The sequence below is a fragment of the Plectrocnemia conspersa genome, unplaced genomic scaffold (assembly GCF_051122295.1).
Source record: "Plectrocnemia conspersa isolate PC_06_02 unplaced genomic scaffold, ASM5112229v1 ptg000012l, whole genome shotgun sequence".
NCBI lineage: Eukaryota > Metazoa > Arthropoda > Insecta > Trichoptera > Polycentropodidae > Plectrocnemia > Plectrocnemia conspersa.
The window spans coordinates 14,888,828-14,906,018 of NW_028277176.1; the positions used below are offsets into that span (position 1 = coordinate 14,888,828).

A 17,191-nucleotide genomic window follows, 5' to 3' on the forward strand; every position below is an offset into this window, starting at 1 on the left:
TGCTATTTAACATGTACTACGAATCAATATTTCAAGAAGCTTTAGATGAGAGTGATCTGGGAATACCGGTGAATGGTAAACCAATAAATAACATAAGAATTGTGGATGATCAGATAATTCTAGTGACCATAAACCACTGATATAAAATATGAACCAGCATGGTATAAAGATAAACATTCGTAAAATTAAATGATTTATTGCAACAAAAAGATCACTTCTTATACCAAACAAACAATGAAGCAATATCAAATCATACAATATAAATAATTGAGTACATGAGTGAATGAGAAATAGGTAAGAGCTCGAATAGAAATGGCAAGAAGTTCATTTTAGAATGAGACCTCTATTCTCTAACCATGACCTGAACCTTCAGCTAAGGATGTGCATCGTTCATTATTATATTTTCACGATTCTCCTATACGGAGTAGAGGCATGATAAAATTAAAGATTAATTCGAAAAGTAGACATCTTTAATATGTGTACGTATGCTCAAGATAAGGAAGCTTTAATATCTCGGATATATTATAAGAGGACCGAAAAATTTCATTGTTTAAAATGTAATTATAGTTTTCATATTATTTATTTACAATAGCACACTAACAAAGATCTCTGGGGAGCAATTTGTGTGATTTGGATACTAAAGTTCACCGTGTACCGTAGACATCTAACGAGCCTTAATAGATTGTTTGTTATTCATGTCGCAGTGGTTAATAAGCGTTATTCAGGGACGCTCTTTATCCTATATTTATTCATTAATATCGCCCCTTTCATTATGGGACCATTACGCGCCATTAAACACACATTGAACCGATATTTTTATTTTGGTACATAATAAAAGAAAAACTTTAAATTTACCCAGATAGTCAATTAAGGTATCTATATTTTTAGATAAATAATACGATATTAACATTTTCCGTTTAATTTTTATTTTATTACAATTTACATTGATACATTTTCATTAACACTACTACACAAAGTTCATCTTTCTACGATCTATGAGTTATACATTTTTTTACAATCATTTGTATCTATTATGGTCCTAATAATTTGATAAGTTACAACAAATAAATATTAACAAAAAATAAATTATACTTACAATATATACAAAATAGATTGAAATAACAATTAATATTAAATAACAGTTTAAATATTTGTATTAAGATTCACAGAGGACAGCCGTGTCCTATATATGCCACGTTTCTGAATATAGCCGCTGCTTGTGTTAGAAGCGGACAACAAGGAGGTCCTCCTGGATTAGGTCCGTTTCCTATTAAGTTCTTTTCGGCAGAATTTTGCCCTCCGGTGACAGCTTGTTGGCGAAGCTGCTCCAATCTGAGTTGGTTTTGCCTTTTCCATTTTGTCCTGAAAAAAATACAAATATTTTATTATGAAAAGAAAATACCAATTCGTTTCGACAAAAGGCCTAACAATAAAATAGATAACTCAGTTGTGAACAATTAATATAACAATTCAAGATTTCACAGACCATCTTTTAGCACATCCATCCCAAGGCGTCTAAATATACTAATCTTGTGTGCATAGAGGATGTGCGATAAAAAATGCGTCTATATTGCGAAAAATAACTATTGTCACCTACCCCTGTTATAAGCGATCTTCGAAATTAACCAACTTAATATATCAATATTTCGTTTGTAGGATCCAAAAGCGATGCAATTGGCACACAAACATCCTCATCTGTGATTCGCCAAAGCTGTCTCGGATCACGAATATAAAAGACGCAATTCAAAGAAAAAGCGCTATATTACTTAATAGCATATTAAAACATCCATGACCAAAAAAAAATTTCATAACTGGATTCTCAGATTTGAAGTACTAGATTCTCAGATTATTATTTAGATATATGTTTCCAAAAGTTTTTTGGATTTTCAAGTATAAAACATATTTTTTGTTCAAAATAAAAAACTTAATATTATAAAAATCATACTAAAAATATCACATTTTCTTCTAAATATTTTTTAATCCACATTATGTTTTTTTGTTTTACAAAAACTATTGGAGTCGACTGATATTTTGCAAGTAAAAAGTAAAATTTAATGTTGCAATAATATATTTAAATTATTATATTTATAATATAATAAAAGTGCAATAATATACATATATAGCAAAAAATCACCTTCTGTTTTGATACCAAGTTTTCACTTGAGTCTCACTCAAACTCAAAGCATCAGCAACATCTCCTCTATCAGCCACAGAAAGGTACTTCTGACATCTGAACTTCCTCTCCAAATACGCCAACTGAGCGTGCGTAAAAGCCGTCCTTCTTCTCCTAGGTTTCCTGCTCCTTCCATTGCTTCCAGATCCTTCATTCTCCGCCAAATTTTGCGATATATTATTGCCCATATTTGAAGTGAAGCCCAATATATGATTCTGCAATGAATTCTTCGCCAAGTCTAGCGAATGATTATACACCGAATCAGGCATGCCTCTGATGTTCAAGTGATGGATTCTTGCTTCGTAAGATCTTCTGGCCAGTTCGTCTTCGCTGGAATACACATCGAAGGGTCTCCCGGAAGATTTCTGTCTCTGAGAATCATCCAGGCTGTTAGACGACATGTTGCTGTTATCTCCCACGGATATATCATCTGTCGATCCTGGATTGCTGCTTCCAGGGCTGGTGGTTATATTGGTGTACGGATTTCTGGAGTCTTCTCTGTCGTGGCGGAACGGAGACGATTCTCGGTCTGAAATTGAAACGTTGTATATCTGTTATATACGTGTAATTGGATGGTTTTACTTTCAAAAGAGACAATAGGGACGAATCTCGTTAGCGAAACAATAAACCGTTGAAAAAAATGTAAAAGTTGGCGCCTGAAAGCACTCCTTAAGCCCGGCTTAGTCTTTTCATCAAACGTGGCGAGTTTTGTGTGTTTAATAAATAAAACCGAGCGACGTGTTTCAGTCATTAAAAATATTTTTTTAATGTAATATATAAAACAATGTATATTAATATTTTTTTATTAAATTAATTTATAACTACCAATTATATTTTTTGGTAAAATTAAATATAAATATTTAGGAATTCTTGAAAGATGATCGTTTGTATTATATTTTGTTGCAATTTATTTGAGAAGTACCAGGATCATCATATTTTATATTGAATTGTCAATAGAATCATGGATTGCATCTTGATCTTTCAGAGTTATTCCTTTTTCAGGTGTTTCACTTCTATTTTTTTCTTCATTAATAACAGATGTGTAATATTCGCTTCTGGTTCAACTGAATTTTGAGCTTGCGAATCCGTTTGCCAATGATTTTCTAATTGGACCTTAATGTGGCAGTAATCAATATATAACTGCTTTTATTACGGTCAGCAACAATAATTGGTTCTCTTCTAATCTGAAAAAAGTGTTATGAATTGACGATCTTGCGATCCTTTAATTTTTTTATATTATATTAAAGTTTCTTCTTCTGAACGTAATTTTAATTAAATATGGTAGTCGAAATTTAATTATTTACAATAATTCACAACAATTTTGTTCCAACTTCATTTTAGATATTATTAATAGTTCAACTCATTAATTATAATGAGTTCAACTACGTGTAATCAATGTAAATTATCTACACTAAACAAATAAAACATATAAAATTCGCTTTATATAATTTCGCTCATCAGTCAAATTGTGAATTTTTGTGAACATAAATTAGAGGGATTGAGGCACAATAGAGCAGTGAATGGCATAATATTAATTTGTACAACAAGCACATTAGGGGATGAATTACAAGGGGCAGTTCGTGCTCAAGGGTTGACGAAGGAACAAACTAATTTACCACATTTTACGGCCAATTTATTTCCTTCCCGCTGAGAACATCCAACGTACTCTAGAGCTAGACTATTCATATAAAAAATCTTTATATACAAATAATTGTGCTAAATATACTTCTTAACTTCATTAGTAAAATAAAAATAGTATACAAATAAAATAAGCGTATTAAGTATTTATTTCACTGTGTATTTATAAACGCCACATGTCAATCAATTGAAATTATATGTGACTTATTGATAATGGTTTGTTTTTGACCGAAATTTTAGGAGCCATTGCTTTAATTAAGACACTAAACCCACTCATTAGCTGATGTGGAAAAAGAGGCTTCTTCGATAATGACCTTCACATATTCATCGCGTTCACTTGCATGTGAATTACGCCATTAATATGCCCACTCGAGTCGTACCTTTGTCGTCAATTACGTGCTAATCCCCCGGAGAGCCAGGCGTGATGATACATTTATTCATAAACAGTCGCGCGATGTGTATATATATAATATATATTTTACACAGTATCAAGAAAGAGGTTTGTAGCTGTCTAAATTATTTATTTTATGCATTTATTAGAAATATGACTTAGCGTCAGGATAAATAAATAGCATATATACAAACATTTCATACACATACATATGCTACATATACACTTATATACATTTGTATATATATTATATACACACGTTTTATTACAGAAATTAACTATATATTAAAACGCACACCTTAAGGAGATATGCGCTATCTCATATGAATTGTTCGAGCTCTTTGTAGGTACCACTGAAAGAAGCTGGAAGGAAAATGAAGCGCCCTAGAGTGCTGACGTAATAGCCGCGACGGATAAGAATAAGGGACGCAATCGCCGAGCATCTACGGATTGTCGACACCATACCTCAACCACTTCAACAAGGGATTTATAAAATAAATGTGAATAGTACAATGAATTGTATACCAAAGCTAAAGAAAATACGCTAAGATAATTAATAATTATAATAATAATAATTATTACTCTCTCCTTTCTAACAATAAAGATTTCAGAAAATGGAGCCATATTTGAAGAAGATAGTGTTGTGCTAGTAGCACGCGCTCCGCATAACGAAGTCGAGCATTTTCGACGTTTTATTAAAAAAATTACCGATGAGCATACTAAATCTCCATTACTCCAAAGCCATCGATAAATGAATTTTTGGTTTAAATACTTTCAACTTAACTAAAAATTAATGCTCACTAGATGAGAAAATCGATAAAATTGATCAATGTGACACTTGGTAATGATAGATATTTTTGTAAAGACGGTGAATTTGCATTTGTGTGAATTATCTAAAACATTTTCAGGTCATTAGCATATAATTAATATTAATGGCCTTATGTAAGTCATAAATTAAGATGAGAAAGAGCAAAGGATATCATTTTTTTCCCTGCGGTACTACAGAACGAGTGAAATATCAAAGAAACCGAAATTACCTTATTTCCGAAGATGTACCTGACAATATTTTTTGAATAATATAGATATTGCCTATTTGATTTTTATTACTGGGTGACGTTTGAATGACCTCGAGAAGCATGCTAGAGACTATGGAACGACGCGGAGGAAAACCGCGTTTCTGGTCTATTGACAGGTGACATTTACTTTTTAAATAGTATATTGATTATATTTAATTTTTCCATTATAAAGTACTATATTATTGTATTTTTTTTATATGACAAATACACTTTGATATTTTTATAATCAAAATAGCAATGTTGGGCAAAAAAACAAAAATGTATATTTTTTTAGATTTTAATATTATTCTGCGTAATCTAACTAATCTTATTATTTTTATTAAATAAAATTATACATGTTTATATTGGATGCTCCGTTTCTGAATTTGTTACACAAAGTTGACCGTGAGAGAAGCATGCATCATATAAATCAAGTTCTGTAACGTTGTGCCACTGTATTTATTTACTGTTATGGTTAAGGAAGCCAAATTAATAATTAAAGCTTCTTTAGATAAAATACAAATTGCTATAAATTGATAGGACTCTTTTAATAAACGCATTATTTACAATTATTTTTTGTAAGTCAGAATCTCATGTTCTGCTTAATGCCTTCACAACTTTTATCTAAATTTCTCAGCAACATTATATGCCGATGACCCTTGAGGGTTAGTCTGTGCTATAAAAATCTAAAGTAACTAGATTTATTTTTGCCCACTGAGTGTAAAATAAACGTGCTGCAACTGGCATTATGGTTTGAATCGAGATATTTAGTTCACCTACTTTTACGTTGTTTTTAGTAAATATTGCTCGTTTTTGAAATAATTTGCTTGTCACTGTATTAGCATTATCAAAAGTATTCTTATTGCACGATCAATACAACCTAAAATATTTTATTTATTATATTAAAAAAGCAATTTATGAGTAATATAGCAAAATAAATTATAAAGGATAGTAGTAGTTTGATAAAAACTCCACTGATGATTGTTTCTCTGTATCTGCTTTACTTAAACTGGCTATTTTAAATAGAATAGACCCAAAAAAGATTTTCTTTGAAAAATAAAAATATATAATCATAAAAACAGCTTTTTTAATAAATAATAAGTAATTATGGTAACATAATATAATTACACATATTAAACAGAAAAAAATATACCATATTGTAATCATTAAATGAATTTTAATTTGTAACTATATTTCTTCATGGTTAATTATTTCAGCGAAAATAAAAACTGCATTACTAATATTCTGGTTTTATTCTAAAATTTATATATGTGTTTTTTTAGTTAGTTATAGTATATTTTATATTTATTGCAATAATAAGTTTTAAAGGCTTATAAAATCCAAGTATGTTATGTTATCTGTTTTAAATTAAACCATAAATTCAAAATATTTGTTAAAAGGCCGCTAAACTAACTAGAAAATAATGAAGATAAATAAAAAACTACTAATGATTTTTAAGCAAACAAAGTACGCACGGCAAAACCGTGCCGTCAAAAGCGCGCTGTCAAAAAAACGCAATGACAAAAGCGCGCAAAAAATAAAAAGTGGAAAAAAGCTTAAACGTTTAATAAAATCTTAAATAAAAAACAATACAATCAACATCTTTCTCTAATACACAATAAAAAAGTAAAGGGAAGATAATATTATAAAAATAATAGTTATGACATTGACTATACTAATTACAATGATATATCTATTATTATTTTTTTATTTTAAATACATGACCTTTTTTTGCATGCCTCACTAAAATATTTACCATGTTCAGCATATTAAAATATTTATTATCAGAGTTTTAAAATATTTGTAAAGTTTTACAATATAATATTATGTTATATAAACAGAACGTATAAATCAGATTTAATATCGTAAGTTATTATTCTATGCCAAACCTCTAATATTACCTTCATGTTTTTATTTTATTTGTTTGTGCAATAATTATAAATATATCTCTCATAATTTATTCTCAAGTTTTCTACTGATTTTTAAATTAATATAATATTATCTATACACATAAACCCTAGAAATTCTCAAATAAAAAGAATCTTATATAAACCCTGAAGTTTTTAAATTTATATAGTGTCTGGGAGATAGAATAAAATCTTTTTATATATTTATAATACCGATTGACTTTTCTGATAAATATAGTGATAAATAACATATCAAAGATCGTACATATATTAATTGTGAGCATAATAATAATTTATAATTCATTAAATATATTTTTTTGACTAAAGCAACTTGATTTTAATCTAATATTTAGTACCACATTGGGGTATCGCTGTCATGATGCAATAAATAAATACATATTAAAAATACACCATCAATTATTATTGAATAATATTAAAAAAACACAAAACTTCTGGTTCATTAGCGTCAAAGGGAGTTTTAACAGTTTGAATCCAATCAACGCAATCCTCGACAGTCAATAGGGTCACACGTGTCAGACACGTGTCCGAAAGGGCTCGTCCTTTAAATCCTAGTTTTTCTCGGTACATTTATGTGTGATCTTACTTAAGTATGTCCGAATCATTTTTTAGTTTCAACCACTTGTTAAATGAATTAAATCACTTGTGTTCCGTTTCAATTGAAATATACAAATCAAACCGCAATTCATATATAGATAGATAGATGTGAAAATGAAAGGGGATCGTTAGATTTGTTCATTTATTCACCCTTTTTGGGACGCCCTCCAAACATGCCTCGCAAATCAGTTGCAATTGTCCATAAATGGTAGGGCGATAGAGAAAAGACAAGATTGTTTGTAGATAACAAAGTATATAATAAGATTAAAAACATACTACTTAATAAAAAATAAATGATCTGAAGTTCCTCAGTGTCCAGATAAATAACTATTTGGTAATATTTGATGCGACGGGTTTTAATGTGCCGCTTCTGTTGAGTACATCAAAATCTACATTTATTACTTTGATTAATATTGATTAACGAGCTTATAAAATATATACACATATCTTTTAATTTATATGTCTTACTTTTACATCAGTCACAGAACTATTGTATTTATATACCTAAAGTAAATGTTTTAAAAACGATATCAAATCGAGCTAATCTAAACAACGATGCAATCAATTACTATAATAACACAATTATTTTACACAATAAACAAGATTGTGTACGGAAAATATGCTACTAATTATCCAGCTGATTTCATAGGACATTCTCTGAATATTTGTAGATTTACATACATGGCAAAAAATAAAATTTCATAATAAATTGCCTTATTGTCATGATGTCTGCTAAAGAATTTTGATTTACTTACACGGTACTTTAAAAATTATTATTAAATTTAAAATGGCTTGCAATTTCAATTAATCTAGCTTAAATCATAACGATATATTTTTTACAAGGACAATAGCCCAATTAGACAGGAATTGACTTCAAATATGAATTCTTCTCTCGTGGTAAATTTTATGCCACAGTATCCCGTAAAATTTTTTTTAAAAATATCAACAAAATTCAGAAGAACAAGTTAAAGTCAGTAATGCATTGTACATACATATATTTGTTAAAATAATATCTTAGTTATGGGTTCATGTACTTTTATTTTAAGAATATAACTTATAATCTGCATAAAAAACTAGTAATTAAAAATACGATTCTGCAGAAAAACTAGCAAGTATAATATAAAAAAAATATTTTTAATATTAGTCAAACAAAGAGAATGATTTATTTTTGATTTTTTAAAGCAATTTACTATTTATATTTATTTTTTATAAATATATTAGACACAATGAATTTTATATATATATATATATATATAAAATAATTTATTAAATATATTATTTACCTTGATTGATTGGTTGTTTTCCTTGCAGAACATCCCCCAGTAAGTCCCTTATCAAAAACGACTTATGTCCTTCTTGGTGCATCATTTTTATTGCACGATAGAATTTAATAACAGCATAGTAATAATATATTTTAATTTTAATTTTATTTATATTATCTTTATCAAAGTTACTTTAATTAAAAATAGTGTTATGCAAAAATTAAATTACTTAAATTAAAGTGAGTTAAAATTAATTTTCATGGCAAGGATCGGACCGTTCACTTTCCCGCGTTCACTGACAACTAACCATAAACAACTGTCTGCTGTTTACTGTAAAATTGGGTACTAAGCCCAAAGCTACCCCCACACGTTCGACGTGCATTTTGCATATTCTTTGATTACCACATTTGATAACATGGATAACACGGATGCTTTAATTATCACATTTGACAATGTATCGATATAGTATCTCAGCGAGATATAATATTATTGGAATCTCAGGATTCATTGGGATTTTCACTTACTTTATTTCTATATTTCGACTGTAATACTCCATCAATGGTCACGAATTCATGACCATCACTGGAACATCACAGCTGAAATATAGAAATAAAGTAAATGAAAATCGCGATGTATCCTGATATTTCAATAATATATGTATCTATATATATATATATATATATATATATATTTACTTGATTTTTGTAATTTATAATACGATTTTCCTACGGCTATTAATTTTTTTTTGTACCGGGTGCCGAATCGAATAAAATGTTCCTTTACTTCGTCGCAACAATCCTAGTTCATCATTGCAAAAATCGATTGGTCCACGATGTTGACACATTGATCTTCCAAAAATATATGAGGATTGAATCGCGGATATTGAAACACTGCGTTTTACATTTTAATATATATAAGAAAAATAATAAATAACAATTTTCATTTGATTCATATTTAAATATTTTTTCTTTATTAAGAATTAATTATTATTTTATATTATTATCTCGCAATTATATATTTGATATTTGTAATTCATAATACGATTTCCTTACGGATATTAATTTTTTTGCACAAGGTTCTGAATCGAATGGAATGTTTCTTTTTTTTTGTCGCAACAATCCTTACATCCTTAAGAATATTTCAAAATTATGAATCAAATGAAAATTGTTATTTAGTATTTTTATTAAAATTAAATGACAAACTAGAAACATTTGCTTTAGTATACAATATATATTCAGAAACATTTATACAAGATATAAAATGAGTCATCCAAATAACCAAATTCAAGATAAGGCCAATCGACATAATGTATATACATATATACATATAAATAAAACCTAAATACTAAATGTCTTGATTTATACCTTAATTTATGTGTAAGTGTGAATTTATTATTTAACATATATAAAGTATAATAAAAACGCTTTAAGGAGAGTACAAGAAAAATTTCTTTACAAATAAATATCCATAATATGACATTGAAATAATGAGGAAAATATGACTAAACAATCATGCTATAGCAAGTGAGTAATTTGATGAATTCTTTGAACTATTGATCGGTGAGTGTATCTCTTAATAATTACAAAATTTGTTAAAATTTTGATGAAATTTGTATACATTACTGTACCTTTTATTTAACTATTTTTTTTTAATTTTATTTTTCCTGTTTTTTATTAGCAAAATCTCTCAAGATTTTGTCAAAATTTATACAATTATTAATTTGCATTAATAGTTATTTTTTTAAATTATCGATAAAACACAGGAAATTGAGGTAAGCCGTTTGCATGATAATTATCATTATATATAGTTATATTCTGACCCTATAAAGCATTTCACCACAATAACAAGTTCAAAACATTTTGCACACATTACTAAAACGTAATTTTGTGGCTTAAATTATAAGTAAATTAATGAAATTCAAGTATTTATCACTAGTGCACTTGATATAAGTTATACATACTACGGTGAAGGTTTTTCCGCATCTAATAATTAATTTAACCTAAAATATTATGGCTGTTGTGAAGATCAATGTTTTTGGTCTTTGTATGGCTTTTATTGAACATGGAAAACACATATTATCTGCAGAAACATTCCTAAACGAACATTTTAACTTTACATAGACACAATTTTTCTGCATTAGTAGTTAGTAGAAATATATATTAACTGGTGAAAATATAACTTTACTAAAAAATATACATTCACTGTAAAATTTATACATCGAATGTAAATAAATAATGATAATTATGTAAATGTATATATTTTCACTAGCACCTGCCAGAAAAATTATATTTTTACTAGTAAAAATATATGTCTCCCGGTGAAAAAGTATTCCAATATGATTTCACTTAAAATATTTTTGAGAACGATCCGAGATTGTTTTTTTACATTTTCTTTTCTTAATAATAAAACGACATGTATTTACCAGCCCAAATTCAAGGGAGGCAAATACTCCTACTTGCCACTTACCCCCTAAATGACGTCTTTGAAAATGTTAGATATATGTTAGTATGATATTTTTGCAGAAATATACATTATTATGAGGTGCTGACGAATAATAAAAAAGTCCAGATTGATCCAAAAGGATATAGAAAAAATCCTCGCTAGTACATCTCAAAATGCGTGAGTCTCTCTGGTCTCTGATTTCTGCTAGTCTGAGTTGATCACTCTCCTTCCTCTCTTAAAGTTATTATATAATATGTGAAAGTGAAGCTTGAATGAATAAATAGAAGAAAATGCTTATTTATATTAATCGTTGTACTGTTAAACTTTCGTCTACATCGTGCACCTATTCCAATGAAACGATAAACGATTGTGGTTGCTTCTTGATGACAACAAAAATATGAGTATACATTTTATTGGGAGGTAATTCATATTGTTTTTTAGGTGTGTGGTCATAAATATATGGTGCAGCAAATATTTAACCAATACTTAAACGGTGTTTATCGGTAATAGTTTTTAAAATTGGCATGGTTAAGTTTAGTAGCTCTTCAAATTATTTCTCTGGTATTTTGTTTGATCAATAACTTTTTTTTTAGTCTTAGTTTATACTGGAAAAATATAAAATATGACATTTATAATCAAATCAAGTCAAGGCTTATATTTTTTTATTATTATTTTAATACAAATTTACTCCAATTATATTATGTATTTAAAATACGATAAGTTGTAAAGTGTATGGTCTCACTTTTCAGCTTGGTGTGCAGAGGTTTGCGAGGGTGTGGAGGTATGATTTTAGCCCGAGGACATTGGTGGAGGATGGTGGGTTCTGTGAAAACATCACATTAAACGAACATAATGGGTTTCGTTATACGAACGAAACGGGTCGTGGCTTACAATCTCTCAACAACCACCCCTAGGGGGTAGTTGTGTAAAATGAAAGCTCGCGTTTCAAGCTTTCAGCGTTTTTATTTTATTTTTTAAAGAAGCAAATAAATATAAGAAACTAATAAAAAATCATAAATAAACAAATTTAATATGTAGTCAAACGCAAAATAATTATATTTTAATAATGCCATTTTTTATCAATTAAAATATTATTTAACTAAAATATATTTTATTATTATGCTAAATTTAGGTAGCAAAGCAGATTGAATTGAATGCTGTTTTTTTTAATGTCAATATTTACTTTTAATTTAGAAATATCATGTTTTAAAACTATTTTACAATTATATTAGTAATTTACATTGGTATGATACAGTAACATTTCCTAATTTTACACAAATTTTCACTTAAAACTAGAGAAGAATATACAATTGGAATAAAAAGTAAAATATATTTGACAATCAAACAATCATCTATATTCAAAATTTTCGTGTACGCAATTTTTGTTTGCGCAATAATCAGTTCACCCTACGAAACAGTTTTGTTTTTAAAGCACAACTACTAATTTTATTTTAATTATTCATCACCATATTAATCAGTGAGATAAAAAAAATGCGGAAGACCTAATCTGTGAAGGTCGATCGAAATTAAATGATTTTAATGATAAAATAATCACTATTATCGATTTTTCAGACACGGTATAAATTAAAAAACACTTGAGTCTATAAGGGATTTGAACCCAGATCTTACAGGTACTAGTCAGTAGTCACCAACTTATACTTATGATTTATCGTGCTGGTTTTACGAGTTATATATTCCCTATAGCATAGAAAGGGGGGAAAGTGGTTAAATTAATGTACATTCTGAGACCACAGGGTCCTAAAGTGCAACTATGCATATTTTATAACGAGCTTTATTCACTATTTAAAAGAGGCATATGAAGGCAGGTAGTATAATTATTATGTTTTAGATAGCATATAAAAATAACTTTATGTTAACCTGTATTAAATGTTTTATTTTGAAAATATTTAAATATGAACATAATACTACATTTCTGTCATAAAATATCACTTCTATAATCATTTATTTCTGAAAATAACAAGTGAAAAAGCGTGAAGATAAAAAATTGAAATACAAAAAATACATTTTCCATACCGTTGTGTTGCAAGTGGTCGTCATTAAGCGACCGCTTTCACATATTTTCCGAGTCAATACAGCCGCGACCCACCAATGGAAATTGTTTACATTCAAATTGAAAAATAATGCCCTCTTAATTCATCCCCAATAAAATATAGACCTTATTGTAAAATTGTTTTAGCCTTATAATCGCGTGTGCTATTTTACAGTTGGGCTCTTTCATATAGCGAGTTTTCCGACCAGGGGGAGTAAACGGCGGACCAATAGCGGGCGAGCGGCCAACCAATCAAAAACCGTTTTCAACAATAAAACTTTCCGCTGGTACTCGTGTGGTAAGGGTATGGTAAGCTCAAGTGCGCGAGACGTACAGTAGCCACCCAACAATTAAATCCTATACGAGGGTATTCAAATTATTTACAAAAACATATTTCATCTTGATACAGTCTGTTTAAATTATTTACAAAAAAATATATTTCATATATTTTTGCAGTGAAGGGGTTTATTTTAGTATCTAAATATATTTACTTTGATTAATAGCTACTTAAAAATCTACTGTGATGTCTTGGCGGAGCTCGAAACTCAAATTACTTGTATGTCAAATAAATTTTCCCCATTGAAATGAATTGATATGCCAATAATCCATTTTAATTAGGAAAATTAAAATGGATTAATGACAATTGAAATTATAAATACATAATATCTAAATTTTTGGTAAAGTTTTTTTTAAAGTTAAACAATACGTTTTTTGCTTGGCAAGGCAAATTAAAAAAAATATTTGCTCGTATCTCGAAATAAATCGAGGTTCAACTGTATAACCAACATAAGTATGAATCACTTAGTAATTATTTATTCTAGATTGTTATATCCTAAGTAATATTGATTCATTAATTTTTATTTAAAATGTTACATATGTGTGGATATAAGCACTATTATTTTAAAAATCTCTTTATTTAAAAAAAATTGTTATATAATCTTATATATAATTGTTCTAAGCCGCTTAATAGATAACTAACCTAAGCTATTACTTTAGTTTATAGTAGTGAAATACAAATAGATACTTCTGTCGAGCTCATCAACACAAGTCCTGTATTTATAATTGAAAAGATAAACGCATATCATCATAAAAAAGGATCAGTTTGATTAAATAATTTTTATTGTTTAATAAAAAAAATGGGTTTCTTCGTTTAATATGAAACACCGTGGGAGACCATTTAAATGATTAAATATTTATTGCCTTAAGAATAGATATCGTATATAAATGTTTCCAATCTACTTAATCAGCTAACGGCCATTGCTTTCAAAAAAGTTTGTACCAAAAAGGAGCGGACCACATAATTCACCATGGTGGGGCTATGATTATAAATACTGGACCCTAACAACCACTTCTCATCAGACAATTAATTAGTTTGCGGACTTCCTCTTTGACACTTTATCTGTTATAGACTTGAACATCCACTTCGAAGTTCAAGAGACCTTAAACTTAAACCGCAACAGAAAGGAGGCCGATTCAACTTCGGACCAGCCATTTCTTTCTTCTCATCCACTGATCCAGTTCAAGGAGATTTTTGAGGGGAAGGTAGTTGGAGGCGAAAAAGTGAATTTCATTTAATGAAATACTATGAATCTTAATGTAATCGATATATTAAAAAAACGACCACTAACTGGTCAGCCCCTCCCCCATCCCCCTTTCCTTGGAAAAAGCTGAAATGACGTACTTGATTCTTAACCGAAAATTCTCGGGTTATTCTTCAAAGCAAAACAAAAAAAAAACAGCCCGGAATCTATCCCGAAAATATTTTTTAAATATGTCATTTCAGTGAAATTTCATCAGAATAAATTTTCATTGGTAGATATATATTTATTCCAGTGAAAATATAATTTATCTGGCAGGTGATAGTAAAATTATATGATTTCAACTTTTCCATTTTCACCAGTAAATATATATTTTTAAAGAAAATCTAATTTAACTGATAGGTGCTAAAATTTCTATTTAGCTGAATTTTTGCTGCTCTAAAATATCTATGAAGCTCAATTTGACAGTTGCAAATCGTCTATTTGCTGTTCAAATCCAAACTTAACTTACACGAATAAACCAAACCCAACTTGCATAATAAAAGTTTTAAAACTAATTATAGTTTTAAAACTTTCATTATGTCAAGTCCAAAATAAAAACTAAGCCAACTCATCTCTCAGGAGGAAATAAGTGGAAGAAGAAGAACAGACAGACATCACATCTCGCATACTCCATGGTTTATCTGCACTTCGATATTATACTATGTTTTAAAAATATGATAACCATCCTTACCGATATTAATATGGACTTTAGATGTAAGAGTATTGGTCAAAGTATATTCAACCCGAATTTTGGTCCTTCGAAGAGCGCAAAGACAATAATCACTTCTCAGAAGTCAAAAATCCAAAATTCAAAAGCACGTCAAGTTTGATCAAATGTTTTGGTTCTGTTCTGATTTATTAGGGACACGTCAACTAAAACGATTATTATAACCATATTAATTGTTCACGACACGCTGTCCAAAATGCTTTGAAATGGTTCAACGAATGTGATTCTTAAAAATAGCCAAAGTCAAGTACTGGAAGAAAACGAAAGACAACTGCCAAGGAAGATCGAATTTTGGAATTTCCACCATAAAAATTGTCGAAAAATATCTTCAAAGCTGGCTGCTGAAGTTTCGGGAAGCGAAGGGTCGTCCATTTTCTCGTGGACGGTGAGATGAAAGCGTAATAATGTAGAACTCAGAGATTGTAAAGTCTGACACAACCGTGACTTTCAGAAATAAATAAGACTCGAAAGTTAGAATGCGCCCGAAAACACCGAGGATGGACATCTGAAGATTAGGCGAAAGTCATTTGGTCCGATGAAATCAACTTTAAAATAATTTTAAACTAAAATTGGTTGATATAAAAAAAAATAAAAAAACTCAATTTATTCAAAAAATTTTAGATTTTAGAGCAATAGTTTTTTAAAAGTTTTAAAACAATATTTTTTTAAGTTTTTAGGACCCTTGGTGTTGTACACCTGCGTCGAAGAGTAGGAGAGGATTATCTTACTGATTGCGTAGTACCCTAAGTCAAATGTTATGGCGGAAGCGTTATGTTTTGGAGTTGCGTGGCAGCTTCAGGGGTAGGAAGCCTGTACACTTGCGGGGATAGTATGAATAGTGATATTTATATTTTAATGTTGGAATTCACTTTAATGGATTCCTACTGGAAAATATTTCCAAGCACAGACCACGCTATAATCCGATTCCAGCAAGAAAACGCTTCGTACCATACTTCGCCAAAAACCAGGGGCTAGTTTACGTCAAAGAGTTTGACGCTTTTAGATAGTCTGCACAGTCACTAGACCGAAATTCTATAGAGCATTTATGAACACAATTGCAAACCCAAAATTAAGCTGCGAGAAAAATTGCAGATGGAATGGAAAAAATTGTCTCCGTTCACCCGTATTACCCGTTAGTTGACAGTATACCAAAAAGGGTTGCAGCTGTAATTATAACTAAGAGTGAGCCTACCAAATGTTAAAAATAAACCTTAGTCGGTTGTTTATTTATATTTTCACGATTTTTAAAAAATATAACATAATTATTTAGGTGCTCCATTATTATTGCCAAGCTTGTACATATTATTTACAAATACTTATCAAGAGTCGATATTATTTTAATATTATTTTT

At 29.2% G+C, this 17,191-nt stretch overlaps 1 protein-coding gene across 1 annotated transcript; it reads right to left on the minus strand.

The window, feature by feature from the left end:
• Positions 1-906: 906 nt before the first annotated feature.
• LOC148228343 (uncharacterized) lies at positions 907-9,345 on the minus strand. Its single transcript, XM_088200030.1, has 3 exons — positions 9,063-9,345; positions 2,135-2,702; positions 907-1,362 (listed from the first exon to the last, which is right to left on the minus strand). Exons 1-3 carry the CDS (start codon positions 9,145-9,147, stop codon positions 1,164-1,166), a joined length of 852 nt encoding a protein of 283 aa, XP_088056156.1. The 5' UTR covers positions 9,148-9,345; the 3' UTR covers positions 907-1,163.
• Between the last annotated feature and the right edge of the window lie 7,846 nt (positions 9,346-17,191).

Excerpts from the sequence above, each read along its gene's own strand:
- LOC148228343 (XM_088200030.1), bottom strand. The coding sequence starts at position 9,147 with ATGATGCACCAAGAAGGACATAAGTCGTTTTTGATAAGGGACTTACTG. Across the intron at positions 2,703-9,062 it reads AAAACAACCAATCAATCAAG|ACCGAGAATCGTCTCCGTTC; the intron begins GTAAATAATATA and ends TTTCAATTTCAG. Across the intron at positions 1,363-2,134 it reads ACTTGGTATCAAAACAGAAG|GACAAAATGGAAAAGGCAAA; the intron begins GTGATTTTTTGC and ends TATTTTTTTCAG.